The 18934-nt window shown below is 47.8% G+C and overlaps 7 protein-coding genes across 7 annotated transcripts; 4 read left to right on the forward strand and 3 right to left on the reverse strand.

Moving 5' to 3' along the window:
* Window positions 1-270: 270 nt before the first annotated feature.
* Window positions 271-1139, forward strand: BDV38DRAFT_281706 (SGNH/GDSL hydrolase family protein; the record flags this gene model as incomplete). Its single annotated transcript, XM_032059615.1, has 2 exons — window positions 271-561; window positions 642-1139. 2 exons carry the CDS (start codon window positions 271-273, stop codon window positions 1137-1139), a joined length of 789 nt encoding a protein of 262 aa, XP_031914839.1.
* A 587-nt stretch (window positions 1140-1726) lies between these two features.
* BDV38DRAFT_281707 (uncharacterized protein) lies at window positions 1727-2289 on the reverse strand (the record flags this gene model as incomplete). The annotated part of the gene is made up of 2 exons (XM_032059616.1): window positions 1727-1749; window positions 1815-2289. 2 exons carry the CDS (start codon window positions 2287-2289, stop codon window positions 1727-1729), a joined length of 498 nt encoding a protein of 165 aa, XP_031914840.1.
* Window positions 2290-3553: 1264 nt separating this feature from the next.
* Window positions 3554-7883, reverse strand: BDV38DRAFT_281708 (uncharacterized protein; the record flags this gene model as incomplete). The annotated part of the gene is made up of 5 exons (XM_032059617.1): window positions 3554-4121; window positions 4174-4770; window positions 4829-5149; window positions 5196-6865; window positions 6915-7883. 5 exons carry the CDS (start codon window positions 7881-7883, stop codon window positions 3554-3556), a joined length of 4125 nt encoding a protein of 1374 aa, XP_031914841.1.
* Window positions 7884-9135: 1252 nt separating this feature from the next.
* On the forward strand, window positions 9136-11555 carry BDV38DRAFT_291832 (putative Ste20-like serine/threonine protein kinase; the record flags this gene model as incomplete). The annotated part of the gene is made up of 4 exons (XM_032061845.1): window positions 9136-9187; window positions 9250-9280; window positions 9349-9665; window positions 9723-11555. 4 exons carry the CDS (start codon window positions 9136-9138, stop codon window positions 11345-11347), a joined length of 2025 nt encoding a protein of 674 aa, XP_031914842.1. The 3' UTR covers window positions 11348-11555.
* Window positions 11556-11869: 314 nt separating this feature from the next.
* Window positions 11870-15770, reverse strand: BDV38DRAFT_291836 (putative C6 transcription factor). The gene is made up of 5 exons (XM_032061846.1): window positions 15099-15770; window positions 14946-14980; window positions 14738-14854; window positions 13278-14649; window positions 11870-13212 (listed from the first exon to the last, which is right to left on the reverse strand). The coding sequence occupies exons 1-5, from the start codon at window positions 15284-15286 to the stop codon at window positions 12447-12449; spliced, it is 2478 nt and encodes an 825-aa protein (XP_031914843.1). The 5' UTR covers window positions 15287-15770; the 3' UTR covers window positions 11870-12446.
* Window positions 15771-15836: 66 nt separating this feature from the next.
* Window positions 15837-17372, forward strand: BDV38DRAFT_243872 (L-rhamnonate dehydratase). Its single transcript, XM_032054253.1, has 3 exons — window positions 15837-15982; window positions 16054-16276; window positions 16347-17372. The coding sequence occupies exons 1-3, from the start codon at window positions 15896-15898 to the stop codon at window positions 17315-17317; spliced, it is 1281 nt and encodes a 426-aa protein (XP_031914844.1). The 5' UTR covers window positions 15837-15895; the 3' UTR covers window positions 17318-17372.
* A 446-nt stretch (window positions 17373-17818) lies between these two features.
* On the forward strand, window positions 17819-18931 carry BDV38DRAFT_281712 (SDR family NAD(P)-dependent oxidoreductase; the record flags this gene model as incomplete). The annotated part of the gene is made up of 4 exons (XM_032059618.1): window positions 17819-17887; window positions 17964-18229; window positions 18371-18788; window positions 18881-18931. 4 exons carry the CDS (start codon window positions 17819-17821, stop codon window positions 18929-18931), a joined length of 804 nt encoding a protein of 267 aa, XP_031914845.1.
* Window positions 18932-18934: the final 3 nt, after the last annotated feature.

The raw sequence follows: 18934 nt of genomic DNA on the forward strand, positions 1-18934 counted from the left end.
CCGAGTGGGTCACAAAGGATTTGTGGACCGAAGGATTCTGCATCGCCCTGTGATGATAGCCCGGGGGACCGGGGCCAAGTACTCGTATGTACTCCGTAGGATGCCGATCTTCGTGGCTGACGGTCGCTAAATCTACGGAGGATAAATAGTTCTTCACCAACCTTCGCAACTCTTCGCAATCACTTAAGAGCATGCAATAAGAACACCAGCCAGGAACCCCTGAAGTGTGAACACGAAGCAATTTTGACAGACACGATAGCAAAAGGAAAAATGGCCCAGTCATATCCTCTTCTTTTTCTTTGGCTTCTTCTCTTATCAGCTATATCTAGCACAGCGATTCCACTCCGAACAGGGATCTTCACCCCTGCTAAGGCTGGTAGTGTGACAACAAGAGCCGATAAGGTGCCTCTGAGAATTCTCCCGCTCGGCGCCTCGATTACTTGGGGGGTAAACTCTGCTTCTGGAAATGGTTACCGGGCGCCTTTACGGGATCAACTCACCTCGGCCGGCTGGAAAGTCGATATGGTCGGAACGAAACAACACGGTAGCATGACAGACAATGTTCGTTGTCCTCCCTTAAAGCGGTTCTCAAGCTGTGTCTTCAATCTTGAAATGTCATTAACATACATGGCCACCTCCAGGATGTCGAGGCGCACTCTGGCGATACGATCGATCAGGTCACGAAAGCGGCCCAGGGATCTCTCAAATATAAGCCGAATGTGGTTTTGATCAATGCGGGAACCAACGACTGCAGACTCAACATTAGCATCTCAGATGCTAGTGATCGTATGCGATCCCTTATTGAGAGCTTTCTGGAAGCTGAGGACACACAAGACACAACGATTGTCTTGTCCACCTTAATACCCTCTGTACAGAAAAAGATTGAGGCCAACCGTCCTGACGTCAATCGCCAATACCGCTCTTTGGCCAACAGCATGCAAAAAGAGGGTGTCCGTATCGTTTTGGCCGATATGGACCCTGAGACAGACGATGATAACAACCAGCTGTCGTACCCCGAGGATTATACCACGGATGGAGTCGCAAACGACACCCACCCAAATGAGCAAGGCTATGCAAAGATGGCGAATGTTTGGTATAAGGCAATCTTGGAAGCATCCGATAGAGGCTTTATTCAATAGAGTATGACTACGGACAGCTCTGAAGACTTCAGCGAACTACATTGTTGCTCCACGAGTTCTTTATGATGGATAGACGTTCTAGACGTTCTCGTGTCGAAGTGGATTCCGGGGGGTTGGTCTTGTATGTATAAGTTAAGGTATATGATAGAGTTTCTTTGTACAATACTAGATTCTTTGAGGAAGCTTTCCATCCTCCCTTTTTCGTTCGTTGGGCCTTCATGCAAGTGCATCTTCTGGGTGCTTTGGAGTAGAGTGATGCGAAAGACTAAACTACGCGATCAATCGTCTATTATTACTGTTTATATGAGTCCCGGAATAAATGTACGGGTAGACTTTCGGTACGTCTTAGCCTTAACAGTGGACGAAGCTACAAAGCGTTCATACTATTTGGAGATGTAGGATTTGATGACCCAAGCCTACACACAAAGGGTTAAACATCAACAGGCAACAGATCATTCGTGATCTCATTCCTAACCAACAAAATCAGTAGTACATAAGCCATGCGTTTAGGTTGAACTAAATGTATTCCCCAGAGACATGCAAGTTGAGTTGCATTCTTCTTCGACCCTTACAGCCTCAGACCCGACCTAAATATCATCTTGAGAGATATCTGAAAAGCCATCATGTGAGCATACGATCATTTCATTGGAAAAGAACCACGTTCAAAAAGCTTACCCTCTGAGGACCTTTGGAAGATACCTCCCATGCTCCAAAGTTGACCGTATTTATAGGTCCCATGGAATCCCAAGAGCAGTCCATTCCCTGTGTTCTGCTCATGATGTTCTCCACCACTTCCTCCCACTGTGAAGTGTTGACCTCTGTCTGTTTTCACATCCATCCCGTCAACGCGATCTGTCGCGCGTATCACCATGTGGCTGATCTTTTCACCATGTTCAAGAGATAAACTTTTGCTAGATTCGCCTCTGGTTCCAACCCGGATGCTTCTTTTGCCCTCTTCGTAGGTCAACTCGACGCCGTATAGAATATCTCCCCCAGTTGGTTCGTAACGGCCAACATACGCAGTGACCTTTGTCACGCGGTTATCGTCGTTGCGCAAGAGGAACCCAATCACTGGTTCGGCATTCTTGTTAATGGCATAGTTGACAATGGTGTTGCCTATTGGCTCCCAGGTGTTCGCTGTGTTAGACATGCTTGTTGGAGCGGTAATGGTTAACTTGGCTCAGGCAAAGAAAAGAATATGGCAGCAAATGGGTTGGAATTAAGGGATGATAAAGAAAAATGGATTAGAATCCCAGGCTTACAGGGAACACTAAGGAATATATACCTTAAGTACGTCTCTATATTATGCGTAAGTTTCCCTTCATTGAGCTCTACGTAAGTCATATTCGACACACTCTGATCCCTGACTCCTTTGCTAAGTATGTACTACACAAATCCATCGAGGAGCAACTTGCTGCTCCTCCATAGACAGAACTATCACGTTGAGGCAGATATCAACACATACGTCATGTGCAACTGACTGATGCAAGTGGAATTGGGGAGCCTTACATCAATTGTTCCGGCACCAATTGCTCATGCTCCTAGGTGATCCGCTGGGTTTATACCAGCCAAAACTGTCAAAGTAGAGGTCCAATCAGCTAGTCGAATGTTAGTGAGATCAACTACCCGGGTGTCATGCCTTGGCTGGTTTCTATGAATTGACTCGACGAATGGCCCCCGGTAATGTTTCACTGGCTTTCTTGGTAGCTTCTGATGACGCATTGATTGAGCGTCAGCAACCTTTGATATACGTAATGCTATATGGTATATCTTCGACTGGTAGGGAGTACTTTTGCGTAGGGGTGGAGGACTAAACTCAAGAACACCACTTGATTCCTTGAACCATCGAAGGATTACTTTGGTGTGTATCTAAGTTGAAGTCTATATTTGTTATACTCAAGCAGTAAGGATAAGGTGGCTTGGCGGGTCTAACAGACAAGCATGAATGGAGGCCTCCATAGACCCAGGAGATATGTCATGCTTCGGCCGGCGAGCACAACATGACCAGGGCTATGATGTCCGGAGCCCAGTGGATAGTATTGCTGGCATGCTTTTAGCGCCAAGGTTTTCATCCCTAACGTCCGATTGAAGAGCAAGAGTCAGTACAGTCAGCAAACTCCGTCTCACAGTTGCAAGCTTATATTTTTTGCTCACGACCAGGATTCTCCTTCTTAATTTTTGTTCTCTGGTGCCCTGTTTGACTATGTGTTCACTTCTGTGGCTTCTCCGCGTTATTACAAAGGGAAATCGGTTAGTCTGCGTATTATCACCGTGGCCTTCTGAATCAAAAGTTAATACTAAGGTGGGTTAATTATTGGCTAACCGGTCTATTTTTCCGTAACCAACAGTTCAGAATGACTTATCCCTGTAACCTAGCGTTGACCAGCTGGTTAGGAATTATAGACTCCATTGACCTAACCTAACTTAGCCACTGCCCAGTCTGAGTCCTTTGACCGTAGAACCAGCTGAAGTTCAGATCGTTCAGATTCCAGCAATTGATCCTTGCCACCCCAAGCAATCGAGGCCATTGGTACGAAAATCTCCTCTAGGGCGTCCTCATACTCAGTGTCCGAGTCGTCCATAACCACCGAGCTGATAGGGTCCGGGTCGGATACTTCGGGAATACCATGTATCATTAATATATCGTCCACAACCTCAACTGGTACATGAAGAACTGTAGCGAACATTCCATAGGCAGCGGGATGTTTGATTTCCAGGGAGGCTATTAATGACTCCGGCAGTTGCGTCGCGTAGCATATAAGTCTTTCGTTTTCGGCAGGAGGAACGAAGATGCTCAATTTGCCGTTGAGAAATTCCATATGCAGTCTACTATATGTTTGCACACTTGTGCAAGAACCGGACAGTGAAACCAAGCTACATTCTCCGACAATGTGCTCAGTTTCGTAGACTAATGCCTTCCGAAAAGTGTCATATACTTCGCGAGCAGCACTTACACTTTTGCCTTGGTAGTGGATGGCGCATCTTGAAAAGTTTAGCCGCAAGTCTCGCCAATCAACTACGTGGAGAAACACACCTAGACAAGCCTAATGATCTTTGACGGAAGTCGGTCGTAAGATGCAATGATCTTTGCGAAGGAATTTCTGATAAGCTAGTTTTCTTCGCTGCGCAAATGGAAATGAAACGGTTTTCTAGCCCCAGAGATTTCAGGAGTGGAGCTAATTCACGGACTTCTGCCAGGTGAAACTGAAGCGTTGGCACCTTTCCATAGAATAGCATAGGCCAGCCGTCTCTATCAATGATGAAGAAATCGGATGTTACGGATCCCCAGTAGAATTCTCCCTCGGTGCCCTCTATTGGCAGGAAATCGATAACGTTGAACCACTTCAAGTCAGACACCGTTGGGTTGAGGTTGTTGATATTGTACAAAGCCTCGATAACCTCGGCAACCCCTCCTTCGTGCTTGCAAAGATGCCGGATGTGGCTGATGTAGAAAAGTATGGAAGGTTGCCGGACCTGGAGCTTCTCGATAAAGAAGCTCTCCATGTCTGGATAGATGTTGCTTATGCCCATCTTATCCTCGCTTGAGAATGGTGCCCAGATGCATTGTCCAGGAGCATACCACTGTTTTGAGCCTGGTACATATATCATCTTGTATTGTTGGAATTGACTCCTAATCGTTAAGCCACTGTCAGAGGGTGTTTGGGAACTGGTCTGGGATTTGAACTTACCGCAGACTCGTCCAGTCCTCATCTTCTGCATCTTCCATGATAGCCTGGTATATCCTTCGCGTTTCCTCTGTTAAGCTTACCCCAACATCCTGTAAATGCATTAATTCTGTCATATAGGTTCCCCAGTCTGCGCTCTGCACATTGAGTGAGTCTAAAAATAGGCTCCGCATTTTCGAGTCACTCGCATATTCCTCATGGCATGCAAGAGCGTACACAGTCCGTAACCACGAAGGGCCATGCCAAACGCATTGGTCCACGCACACTAACTGCGCACCGTCAGCGCTACTCGGGATATAGACCACCTCCTCGTTAAAAAATTCCCTATCTGCGTCAGGACAGGACACCCCAGTTTGAAAAGTGGTCATACCATAATTCGTCAAATGGTCTCTCAGATACCCAGCTGTACACTTCGAAAAAATGCAATTTGGCGTCCTCCAATGTCATGGTGGATAACAAGCGATCTTTAATGACGTTTACGAACGTAGCCACTCCATCACCGGACACACCAAGCTTCCGGAGAAATCCCCATTCTTGCTCACTATCCGGGCCCCAGCCCCCTGGTAGTCTGAGGAAATTGATGTTCAATGTGGTGGACACAGCCTCAACCATATCACAGATCTGTGGAATGGGAAAGTAACATCCATCAAGCCTCGCCAGTCCATTCAACGTGGGGACTTTTGCCTCCTTGATTGCGGATACGATAAGTGGTTCTTTGTTTATCTCTATTTCGTATGTGTCCCAATGCCTTCCCAAGACACCAAGAAGAATGTCTGGATGGTGAGACATTATTGCGTTGAATAAGTCAGAGAACTGTTTAGGATTGCTCCAGTGTGTCAACTGGGGAACTCGCCGTGCTATTCCTTGCTGTATAAGCCATAATTCCCACGTATCATTGGGAATGTGCTTTTTGCTTATGAGGTTTGGATGGAGAAAGGTTGGGTGCAACAGATGAAGTCGCTGGATGAAAATAGAGCTTGAGTTCAACCTTTCTGCAATGACCTCCGTCCCGTAGGCACCGTCCGTTTTGAGGTATATATCGAAGGGAAAATACCTAGGGCAAGAGCTCCTGCATACCAAATTCCCCACGCAGTGTCTATCAAAAATCAAAAGGCAAGGCCTCTTCAGAAGGTCATCCTTGGCACAGCTGTCATGGACGTAGCATAAAATATGCATAAAGTCATCCATCATAATCCTCCCGGTCGGTGCACTGGAGGCGGAATGGCTGCGGTGGCTGATTCGCCCCATGACCAGTTCAGGGCATGCACGTCTAACCCCAAGGAGACGAAACAGCTCTTTTCGGTCGTTGTCCCTGACTGCTTCCTCTGAAACAGTCAAAATATCAAGACATTCCGGAATGTGATTACCGTTGGTATCGGTCGGAAAATACACAGCGTCATTTGTAAAAGCCAAGTCAGTTTCAGATCGGATCACCTTTAGGTCGTTCCCTCGAATGAAAGACCTGTTGCTCAATTGAATAAACGGGATATTCTTTATCTCAGTCGCTAGAGTGCTATTGGGATCCCTCTTTAGCCAGGTTATTAGCAGTCGTAAACTAAGCGACATCCGTTCATCTCGTATGTTGAAAGGTCTTGTCAGTATCGGCTTGAGTCTTTTTAAGACTTCATGGTCCGAGATCTCTTGGAGACCTAGGGGCTTCAAAGATCCGAGGTAGGCACCGTATTTCGTAGAAAGGTAATGTTCGTTATCTGAAGCTCCGAACAAGGGATTATTGTCTCCGTCATAATGTTCCGGGGACAAATACCGAAGTGAAGACAGGCTTTTTAGAACACTCTTTTGACTCTGGAAAACGGGGGCCTCTCGGAGTTCTCCAATTAACCCTTCAACTTTTTTATGCCAAACTGGCGGGACCATGCTCTGCCTGGGAATGTACTGGACCCATCCATAAGTCATGGAGTGATTTTGACAGAAGGAAACGGCATCGCAGAAGGAATTGATACAGCTTTGTATCAATGTAGAAGTATCGATGTCAGCATCTCTCACCGGGTCGTACATCTTCACAGTTGCACAAACAACGAACTAAAAAGTTAGCAGCCTGTTTTCAGATGGCATCAATTGAAACACTTACATTGAGTTTCACTTCACTAATAGGGAAAGCGAATGATCCAATAATATGGTAAGCTTTCCGAGATTGTATGACGGGCCTTGAGTTCTGGTCGATAGGAAACAATAGCGCCACCTGATCAACCGACGACGGAATAGCTGGCTTGTACAGGAGGAATCGCTCCGTCAATACTGCAGAGGGTGAAAACAGACTCGGATATGTTTTGGTGACCTCCAATATACCGTCCCGCAGTTGGACTTCGTATGTTAGGCGTGTTGTTTGAAATTTTTCCTGGCGGGTAATGAGAACAAATCTGCTGCATACAAATTGGCAAGGATCCTCAGGATCGAGCAGCACAAAACCATTGTTTGCGATGGCCTGAAACTCATCCACCAATTTGCCAAATCCCTGCGACAGAATAGGGTACAAAATGATCCTAGTGCGCACTCCTTCGGGCAAGGATGCCGGGTCTTTATTTACCGGGGTTGCAAATCCAAGTCTGTCACCAGGACTTTGAGGTCCAAGGGTGAAGGAAAATGAACCTGACTGTACATGTGCTTCCCTGGCAATTCTAGCTGTATATAAAAGAACTCTGCCATACAGGTTGTTGGTTTGGACATTGGAAAGAAAAAAATTGGTCGCAGCAAGCCTCTCAATGTCGCTTTTCTGGCACCCATCATCATTGGTGTCGATAATTATACGGTCCCGAGATACATCTATGGAAAAGTAGGGCTCTTCGCCTTGCCTCTTTGCCCAATTGTAATGCAACGAACGGGTACTGGAGATCAGCTGGAACACAACATCCCTTCTGACATCCGCTTCGTCGGATGGTGTTGGGACCCGCCGACTACTACCAAGCTGATTGCGAACGCTCTGTAGTGCTTTTATAACAGCAGGTGACGTTGTTGCTCGATCTTCCTTGGTGATGCTACCGTTCCTTTGGGCGATCTCATCTACAATTTGTCGGGCTTGTTGGCAGGTAAATTCCGCCATCTTTTTCCGGCTGAATCTATGATCTCAGTGAAACCTTGCCGTGAGAGAGAAGGGATCGATATACACAAAAGAAACATGCTTTCACGAATTCTCAGCGAGAGCCCCTGGAAGAACCCAAACCCCGGCGCCTAGTCGTTTGACATTATTCCCGTTTTGTATTGCGGCGCAGTGAGCTAACAGGGTATCTTGTATATTTGATAAGAAAACCCAAGAGACTCGTTACTCCTACTTCATACACTTGCAAAGCTGAGCTCGCTACCGTTAGAGGGGGAAATTATTTAGGACGCTGGAAAAGCGCTTAACTTAATATATTTGACCGCTGATTTCATTTAATTCACTCAGCTGTTCCTCCATGTCAGAAGATAGTAGTTATAAGTACAAGTTCGGACTTACATTTCTATATGATTAGTTATACTCCAATATGACTAAGCAATGCATGAATAATATCAAATCAGGTTAGCTCACAAATCGCGTGATTTGGCTCACTGACTTTGATTTTCTCCTCACCTTCACCGCCCGAGAGATGTGGAGATGTGACTGGAGCAAAGGGAAGTTCCACCGCCCGGCAAAAATGACCCCGCGCCTGCCCCAATCACCAGCTGGTTCCTGTGGTTGCTGTTCAGATCAATGCAAGGGAAAAACAATCGTTTGTTATCCTTCTCCGAGCTGTTGCCAGGACAGTAGCCCATTCAGGCCCCTTGCTCCGACCAGTACTGTTTCTTTGAACAAGCTTCGGGTAAAGACTCAACATTTTCCGTTTCTGTGTGTCTCTACAGCTTCTCGCCGTATTGTTGATGGCCTGCAGCTCCAGATCCTACCAGACGAGGGATCCCATCAAAACAATAGTAAGTAGAGCGTCTAAACCAGCGCCAACATCCGCAGGGATAACTCTGTGACTAATTCCTTAGTAGTACTGTTCCTCGATAAGCTGCTAATTGGTTCCTACAATAACCTCAATGTTCCATGCCTAGTCGTCTTTTCGCAATCTAGACCTGTTCCCCTTGTTTGGTCGGTATGTTGTTATGTTGGACCTTTACGCTTGTTTTGCGCTGTTGTTTATGGTTATCTTTTCTACTAAGGATTTGTTTTTATTTGCTTCATTCCTCCATGCCTCTTTGCATATAGCCGCCCTGCATTATCGTTCTGTGATTGCGCACCTCACTTTTTGCATAAGCTGACAGAATTAAGTGCCACAGGGCCACGTGAACCCTCGATTTATTGATTCCTCACGATAAAACTCACACTCAACAAAATGGAGGGACTAATAGATCCAGAGTCGATTTACATGAAGCAGAATTGTATTGGTACGCTTTTGTTTTCCACAGCTTGACATCAATGTAGCACTGTTCCCTAACTTGAAGTCCAGGGGGTGGGAGTTTCGGGCGTGTCTACAAAGGGTATGATATGACATTGCAAAAATTGTTTAGCTTAGGTGGTTTTCCTGGAGCTGACTCTTGACTATTAGGGTCGATAAGCGGACGGGCGCCTCTGTCGCAATCAAAATTATCGATGTGGAAAATGCCGAAGACGAAGTCGAAGACATCATTCAAGAAATTGCCATCTTATCCGAACTCAACTCCCCATATGTGACAAGGTACCATGGCTCTTTTTTGAAGGGTTCAAGCTTATGGATAGTTATGGAGTTCTGCTCTGGGGGCAGTTGTTCTGATTTGATGCGCCCGGGGACAATCCCAGAGGATTATATCATGATCATCCTGAGAGAGCTCCTTCGAGGACTCGACTATCTTCACAGCGATAAGAAGTTACACCGCGACATCAAAGGTAAACTCTTCTTTCCATGAACCACTCCTTTCAAGTCGGCAACTGACAGCATGGTAGCTGCAAACATTCTTTTGACTTCAAGCGGGCAGGTAAAACTGGCAGACTTCGGTGTCTCTGGTCAACTATCAGCAACGATGACCAAGAAGAACACTTTTGTAGGTACACCTTTCTGGATGGCTCCAGAGGTTATCAAGCAATCGGGGTATGATTACAAAGCGGATATATGGTCCCTTGGGATCACAGCAATTGAACTGGCCAATGGAGAACCTCCATATTCTGATATTCATCCGATGAAAGTCTTGTTCCTGATCCCCAAGAACCCTCCCCCTACTTTGCAAGGAAACTATAGCAAGGCTTTCAAAAACTTCGTTGAGCTGTGCCTGCGCCGCGATCCTAGAGAACGACCGTCAGCCAGGGAATTACTCGAACACCCTTTCATCAAGAGGGCGAAGAAGACCAACTATTTGACAGAATTGATTGAACGCTATGAGCGGTGGCATGCTGTCTATGGTAACAAAAACGCCGATGATGAAGAAGAACCTGCATATGAGCCTCCACCGAAGCCCACAAACGCCGAAGACGAAGATGATCTTTGGGATTTTGGGACTGTACGCCCCGCTGGACGGGGCCCTGGTCTAAAGCCCATGAAAGAAGCGGAGATGAACACACGAGGTCACGAATCGACAGAGTGGGAGCCTAAAGATCGGCCACCAAGAGAATCAGTGGAAACAAATAGTTACACACCGCAGAGGCCTACACAGACGAAGCACATTCCTACTGCTGCATCAAAGCCTTCGTCACCAACGAAAGTTCCGTTACCACCATCCCCATTGAAACAGGGCCCGGCAGAGGTCAAGCCTCAAACACCTTCCCACCTTCAGAGACCGAATCCCCAAAAGCTAAAAGAAAGCCCCGGCACTGAATACGATAAAGCTCTACAACAATCCCTGGCCCAAGACATATCTTTTCTTCATATTGATCCTACCCCAGAAAGTCCCTCGCCCTCCGTAAAAAGCCGGAGTGCCGTTCCAGTACCACAAGAATCTAGAAAAGCCAATTTATCTCGCCCTTCGGGGTTCCCATCACATCCGGAACGCATGTCAGCACAGCCCTTACGGCGTCCTTCGGACCAAAGTCCTAGACCTGCAGTGGAATCCCGTCCTCACCACCAGGTGTTCCAACCGCATCCTCGCCCACCACCAACACCAAGACACGCATCTCCCCAACCACAACGACTTCCCCAGACACCGATGCAGCCTCCTGGTCTGGGGAGTAGTTTCGGTCCGCCTCACCGTGGCATAGATCCCAATATACAGCCTAGTGTTGGAATACCTCCATCAAACGAAATTACTGCGCTGAATAGTGTCATCCTACCTGCTCTGAAGGCAGCCGTTCGCCGTCGTTCTCGTCGCTTGGAACTTCTATCGCGCAACCCTAGTGCAGAAAATGGCCATACCAGAATGGAGACATATGAACTCCAATCAAATCGGGAATATGTCCAGCAAATGATGGAGTCTCTCGTGAACGATTTAGGCGGAATATTTACAAGGATTGAGCGTTGGGACAACGAAGCACCCGTCGGAATGGGCGCTGATGTCTCCTCATTCTTGGAAGGATTCCTCGAAGAAGTACTTGTTAGAATTGAACCGGCTGATGAAGAATTACCAACGCCCAGTAACTGAATAGTTGGCACATGGGCCTCCTACGTTCGCCTTTGACTTTTTCTCGTGAGCAGCTTTACACACTAAAGAGTCAATTGTACATTGAAGTTGGTCTTCCGGGCTTGCAATGTGCATATGGGAAGCTTATTGTCCGGACATTTGATTTTAGCTTGCTGACGAAGACACATACATGAACTCAGACACCGCTGCATAAATGATTGAACACGCCTTTTATGACACGTGAGATGCATTCTCGTTTGTTCTAGCTTTTTCTTTTTTTTTTTTTTTTTTTCTTTCCCTTTTTTTTGGTTTTTTCTTTTTGGGCTATTATGACGTATTACCACGTCTGGTTAATGTTTATAGGTTTTTTTTTTAACCCAAGGACGGTTTTTTTCTTGTCAAATTCTCGGGGCTGGATCCTTCAAACTCAATACTGAGTTTCTTTATGAGAACTCTATGGCTTGCATCTCTCTCTTATTCTTTTCGATCTTGTTGTTCTACTCTCATAGCTCGTGCTGTGGATACGCTGGGTGATTGCAAACACTTTCTATTATTGTACATGTGCTTGAAATGCTCAAAGCTCCAGAATATGATCATACATACTTTCCCCGCACAAACTCGAGGATATCAGTGCCCTGGATGATTAACCACGTTCTAAGAGAGTAACAATGTGGTAGCAATATCCCCAAAGGCCGCAATGACCCGTATCGTATATGTAGCTATATAACGATATATATGCTCGCGCGCGGTGGCAAGCTGCACGATCAGACAGGCAGAAAGGTGGTGAGAGGAGTAGAATTCAGTGTAACTTGAGTGCATCTCCCATCAGACCGAACCATGTTTTGGGGTCTGGTCCAGCTTCAAACCAATGGCTGGTCCACAGTGCCTTAGCATCACAAAGACCTCGACAGCATTTGCATTCGGCCGAAAGGTCTCTTCCTCACTTGCAGCTGTGTTGTAACACTCGACAAAGATTGTTGTCCAATGAGGTGAGCCGGACGATCTGGGTACAGACTTTAATCTGTCACACATGCTGGTCTGCGATTCAACCTGGAACGAAAGAGCCCTCCTTGACCTTTAGAGGGCGGAGCAGGTAATATCCGAAAACGTTTGGCGGGTATTATCCTTCTGAGCGGAATAACCAGTCCGTCTCCGGGGTCGGAATCAAATAGTTCGTGATGTTAAATTCATTAGCATTTGGCGCGGCACCATCCACAACAGACCCAGTTAGACCATTGATTGACATAGGGTTGTTGACCGTCTCGTTTATATCAAGACCAGTAATATCGGGAGCTCTGGCAGCAGGTACTCGGGGCACATTGAAGAACCCGAAAACATCAAGATATTCCAATTCATTTGGTGCAAGGTTCCGCGGATGTGCACCGGGTGTTTGCACTGTGGGTTGGCTTCCGGCAGGCGACGAGCGTGGCTGTCGGGATATCAAGAAGTCCAGGTCAAAAGCACAGCGTCTCATATCTGCGAGGATCTTCACGCTGGATGGCGTTAGACGCTCGGAATCTTCAACACCGGACTGTTGATATTCGCCGTACTCGTCAAGGACACGCTGTAAGATTGTGCTATAGCGTTCGGCGACCTTCCAGTACTTTCCCATCTGAGCGAGTGTATCAACAAAGAAGATTATATCCGGGCTCACAGTATGGGCGATCGTAGAGCCGTGGACAAGCAGTAAGCGCGCAGAGACCCAGAGAGTAAAGGCAAAAGGTGGCCCAAGCTTGTCGAGCATATTGTTATCTACAACGAATCGAGTCACAGAGAGTATGTTTTCGACTGCGAATAAGCAACGCTGGCTGGCACTGTATGACGGCGTGAATATCGGGGATCGAGTAGTCGGGTATGCAGCCGATGAGTGGAGTCTGATTACCGCACTGTAATCATTTAGAATTACCATTGAGAGATATTGCGGAAGATCAGGATTAATGGTAACGCTTACGTTTGATATGTGGCATGGAGTTGAACCCAGTCACAAGGGAGGCCTTTGTTTGATTTCAAGCCATTGAACAACCTAGATGAGTTTTCGTAGGCATATTCGGCTGGAAGACCAAACTCCCATGCAGTTAACTCGCCATCCAACTTACGATATGTTGCTTGCCACTCTTCGACGTCCGATAAAGCGCCGATGTCCACAGGCCTTTTCAAGAAGGTATGAATACGGGACATGATGCCGAGAATCTCCACGTAAAGGCCGAAGGAGCCGACATTTTCGGCGCGCTTGAGGTAATCAGCACGGTCGCCCGAATGGTGGAACCATCTGGTTTCGACAGGCTGGTTTTTCATGAAAAATTCGTCCTTGCATGGGAGCTTGCGGTCGATATCTTTGTCGTCCAGTGCAAAATCAAAGGCAGTTGCGAGGGTCGAATATCGGTCCAAAAAATATACCATCCAGAACAGTCTGCGCCTGCCTTCGTCTTCGACCCAAGACTCTGAGTCAGGAAGAGTCACCGCTCTTAGGGTATAGATAGAGGGGTAAACGGGTGCTATAAGTGAGGATTTGGATTCAACAGCCAAGCCCAACTGGACCACGGATCGCGTAATCAGGGCGAGCAGTTTCCACCCGGGAGGCCCATTGGAGGAGCCCACTAAGTCCAAAGCTAATATAACTAGGGCCTGAAGCGCCTTGACCGAGGAGTTCTCTAAGCCATAGAGCAAGACTTTCTGCTTAGATGAATCATGGTATCGTTTCCGATTTTGCTCGTTGAGCCTACTGTCACTCGAAAAGCGGAGAGTAGTTGCAACGATTGCATACAGAACCATGCGATCAGCTTCCTCAAGAGGGGATGGGCCGAAGAAGGTATCTAAAGTCGTACGTCGATGAAGAATAGGACACCACGAATTGATGTGGTCGAAGTAAAGGTCGACCAGCGCGTATAACAGATCGTACGGTGGGAGATCGAGTTCTGGGTCCGCAAATGACTGTTCCTGATTGGAGAACAAATTGACTGGCACCTTCAATGATGATTCATTCCCGGTGTAATCATTCGGGTGTGTGGTGTCAGAAACTTGTGGGATGGGTATAGGCGGGTTAAGGCCACTTGTTAGATGGCTTTGCATCACATTCCTGACGGAAATGTCCGAAGGACTAGTGATAGACGCGTCAGACGGACGTGGATGAGCTGGCGCAGATGCTGGCTCATGAAAGTAAGCTGCATTTCGAGGACTTGGCCCATGAGCAGCAGAAGGCTCTGACGGCGAACTATAAGAATGGGGGCCAGGGTGAGGAAACTCATGATTTAGCCGAGGTTGGCTCTGTAGGATATGATTTTCAATGAGGCGGGCCTGGGTCTGAATAACTTCCTCTAGCCTGTCTGTGCAACATGTGAGTGAAATTCCGAGAGTTGAAAGTCAACAATAGATATTCGCTTCAGCCGATAGACGAAGAGTAGGAGAGCGTACCCAAACGTTGTTCTAATTCTTTACCATATCCAGCTCGAAGGCCTGGTTTCTTTCGTTCTTTGTACTCGCATAACTGACCATTACGAGCGCACCATCCGCAGCTTGGTTGAGCTCGATCTAATTTTGTCAGCCTACAGCGTCCTTCGCCGCGGGGGAAAGAGGGTCACAAAAGGGCTAGTGCAGAGCCACTAAGGCAAAAATTACTCACCACATTTGACCTTCCGTTGCTTACACAGCTCGCATCTTGAGCCGTTAGTTTGACTACTCCATAAACTATCATCGGGCACTGGAATTGAACCAGAAGACGAGGGGAGGGAAGATGATAACCCCGTGCTCCAGGCCCGAGGGCGGAGGTACGTACGACACTGTGAGAGGACGCTTGCGTTTCAGCGAGCGAGACGCACTTCCATTTTGAGTGACAAGGTCGTTATCGCTATCAACAGCAGACCAGGATTCATCTGCGCTCTGATCTCTGTCCTGGTCTCCAAAGGCGCGTGTTATCGGTGGAGTCTGCTGCGCAGAGACTGCGGGTGCAGCAGCGTTCGGCATGGTACTGTAGCGAGGTCGGCGTTTTAGACAGATCTGCGGTCAAACCCCTACTGCATCGTGACAGGGACCCGTATCGGTGGTGAATTTAGTTCGGTCCGAAAGCCGAAGAAGTCCCTGAAGAATCAAGTTAAACACTTAGATGCTGTCCAAAAGACCCGAGTCTAGGGCGTAGGTTACAGAGGGAAAGGAACACTGAAAGAATCAACATCTGCGCGAAGGGAAGCGACAAACTAGTTAAGGCCTGAGGCATCAATCGGTAACTAACCCCGCAAAACACTAAAGATTCTCCACAAATCACTGGGTTCTGCCAATCGGGATCGCACGATTCGTTTCCCACGAGTCCGATGACTAAGTGCCCGGTGAGAGGGATTTTGCCCCTTTGGGAAGCTGTTAGTGTTTCCAGACTCGGGGGAGCATTGCACCGAGACACGGGATCTTGACCGAGGGTATTGTTCACGCCCCCTCGAGGGCCTGGGGTTCTTATACGTTCAAATACGGCCTGATACCCCCGGCGCAACTTTATAATTTATTTGAGTGTTTTCTATTCCTTATTCTCTATAGATCTTCTGGTTTAGCACTTTGTCTGGTTTCTAGCTCATCCTTCTCATCATGGGTTCTGTATCGGAATTTCCCCGCATCAAAGAGATCCGCACCTTCATTATTGATGGTGTAGGATCTGGTGGTGATTATCACAATGTATGTTGATCCTTTTCGATGATATGTTCATGTCCCAATTGGGAAGACAGACCGGCTTACTCAAAACTTAGGTCAAAGGAGGCCACTGGCTGATCGACAGCAATATCTCTACCCCCATGACCAAATGGGCGCAATATCGCGGATCTCGTACATCGTGGGGAATCAATGTCTTGGGCTCATTCTGTGTGGAAATAGAAGCCACAGATGGAACCAAGGGTTTCGCGACTGGCTTCGGTGGCCCTCCAGCTTGCTGGCTGGTACACCAGCACTTCGAACGTTTCTTGATCGGTGCAGGTGAGAACAACCTTTAGTCTTCGCAGCGATGAGGGATATAGTTGGACTAATTGTTTTTATCTCACTGCAGACCCTCGCGATGTCAACGACCTGTTTGAGAAGATGTACCGTGGGTCTATGTTCTATGGCCGGAAGGGTCTTCCAGTTGCTGTCATCTCGGTGATCGACTTGGCACTCTGGGATCTCCAGGGAAAGATCCGCAACGAACCGGTCTACAAGCTCATCGGAGGAGCTACTCGGACACGACTGGACTTCTACTGCACCGGACCTCAGCCCGCATCAGCCAAGGCTATGGGCTTCTCTGGAGCTAAGGTAGCTCTGCCTCACGGCCCAGACGAGGGTACTGAAGGCCTCTTGAAGAACGTGGCATACCTGCGCAAGCAGCGCGAGAGTGTTGGTCCCGACTTCCCCTTGCGTGTAGACTGCTACATGTCGTTGAATGTTCCCTACACTATTGAGCTTGTCAAGAGATGTGAAGCCGAGGGAATCAACATTGACTGGTGGGAGGAGTGTCTGAGCCCTGACGACTTCGACGGCCATGCTCTCCTCAAGAGAGCTCACCCCACTGTGAAGTTCACCACCGGCGAACACGAATACTCCCGTTACGGATTCCGCAAGCTTGTCGAAGGCCGTAACCTTGACATCGTCCAGCCCGACGTCATGTGGGTGGGTGGTATGACAGAATTGCTCAAGGTCTCTGCGCTCGCAGCCGCATACGATATCCCCGTTGTCCCTCACGCATCAGGACCATACTCGTACCACTATGTGGTTTCGCAGCCCAACACACCATTCCAGGAGTACCTTGCCAACTCTGCTGATGGACACACCGTTGAGCCAGTCTTTGGAAACCTGTTCCTCAACGAGCCTATTCCCACCAAGGGTTACCTTGATGTCTCCATCCTGGACAAGCCTGGCTTCGGTCTCGAGCTGAACCCCGCCGCTCCCTTGATCCCAGCTTCTGCCCTCCTCACTCCTGCTCCCCAGAAGAGCCTGCCTCCGCCTACGGATAAGGAAAATGGAGCCAATGGCGCAGCTCACTAAACGCTCCACTTGTCGCTTTTACTTGTGTTTGGGATGATACAGCTGGATCTTAAATTCCTTTACATTTTCTTTATTTAATGTACATATGTTATGAATTTCATGTTGAGACTACATAGACAGAATGCTAAGAATCCGTTTTGGCAAAAACAAGAAAGAAAAAAAAATTCGATAGCCACATTAACCCATGTGACAGACACTTGCCGCAAACCCCAACCGACTGGCCAAAATGTGGGGTAAAAATCGTGGGCTCGGGGTAACAATAGCACGAAAGACCCGAGCAAAACTCCACCAATTGCGCACTATCTTATCGCGTGGCGGGGTTGAGCTGGAGAAACGAAAGCAGTAAAAGCCACGACAACGAGCGTAAATAAATCAATTGAGAAAACTATTCGTACTATAATATAAGGGTATAATCACACAGTCCCTGACCCCCCATCCTCCCATCCCAAACCAAGAAAGAAACAAAACCGAACACACAGAAGAAACACACCAACCTGCACAATGCCTCTCCCCCAACTCCTCGTAGGCAAAGTCGCCGCCATCACAGGCGGATTAACAGGAATCGGCAGGGTAATTCAATTCCCCCTCCCATCAAAGCACCTCCTTCACATCCCAATAGATCCCAGTCTAACCGAAATTCCAAAAGGCAATCGCCCTCGAATACCTCCGCCACGGCGCAAAAGTAGCCATCAACCACCTGGGCGGAGCAAAAGAGGAGCCTCTCCTCGAAGCCCTACAGAAGGACGTCTCCGAAATCACCGGTGCCAACGCAAACAGCTTCATCGCCGTCCCGGGAGATGTCACGCAACCCGAAACAGGGCGTGACTTTGTCGCCAAAACAGTCGCTGCCTTCGGTCGACTGGACATCTTCGTGAGCAACGCTGGCGTGTGTAAATTCGCCGAATTCCTCGAGTTCGTTCTACCCCACCAACCCCCAACCCTAGCCTACCCTATCTTTGATAGATAGTTGTAGAAACGGGCTGTTTTTTTCTGCAGCTCGAAGTGGGAGAGTATGTAGAGTGGTATGCTAAACATGTTCATTTCCAATTGCAGGGTTGATCCCCCCCTTCTGGGCAACACAATAAACACCAATCTCTCCGGAGCCTTTTATGCTACGCAGGCGGCGGGACGACAGATGGCGTTGGAGCAGTCGCCGCCCGGTGGGTCGATAATTGGGATTAGTTCCATTTCGGCGCTCGTGGGTGGTGGTCAGCAGACGCATTATACGCCTACTAAGGCTGGAGTTTTGAGTCTTATGCAGTCTTGTGCGGTTGCGTTGGGAAAATATAATATTCGGTGCAATGCGCTGTTGCCTGGGACGATCCGGACTCAGCTGAATGATGAGGATATGAGTGATCCTGTCAAGAGGAAGTATATGGAGGGCAGAATTCCCCTTGGAAGACTCGGGCAGCCGCCGGATTTGGCGGGGCCGGCGGTGTTTTTGGCTTGTGAGGAGTTGAGTAGCTATGTGGTAAGGTTCTTTTTTTTTTTTTTTTTTTTTTTTTTTTTTTTTTTTTTTTTTCATGGCTGGGGATATAATGGGTGCTAATTGTGTGTTTATAGACTGGTGCACAGCTTCTTGTGGATGGTGGGGCTTTTGTGAATCTTCAGTAGGAA

This window comes from Aspergillus pseudotamarii (assembly GCF_009193445.1).
Source record: "Aspergillus pseudotamarii strain CBS 117625 unplaced genomic scaffold BDV38scaffold_19, whole genome shotgun sequence".
Taxonomy (NCBI): domain Eukaryota; kingdom Fungi; phylum Ascomycota; class Eurotiomycetes; order Eurotiales; family Aspergillaceae; genus Aspergillus; species Aspergillus pseudotamarii.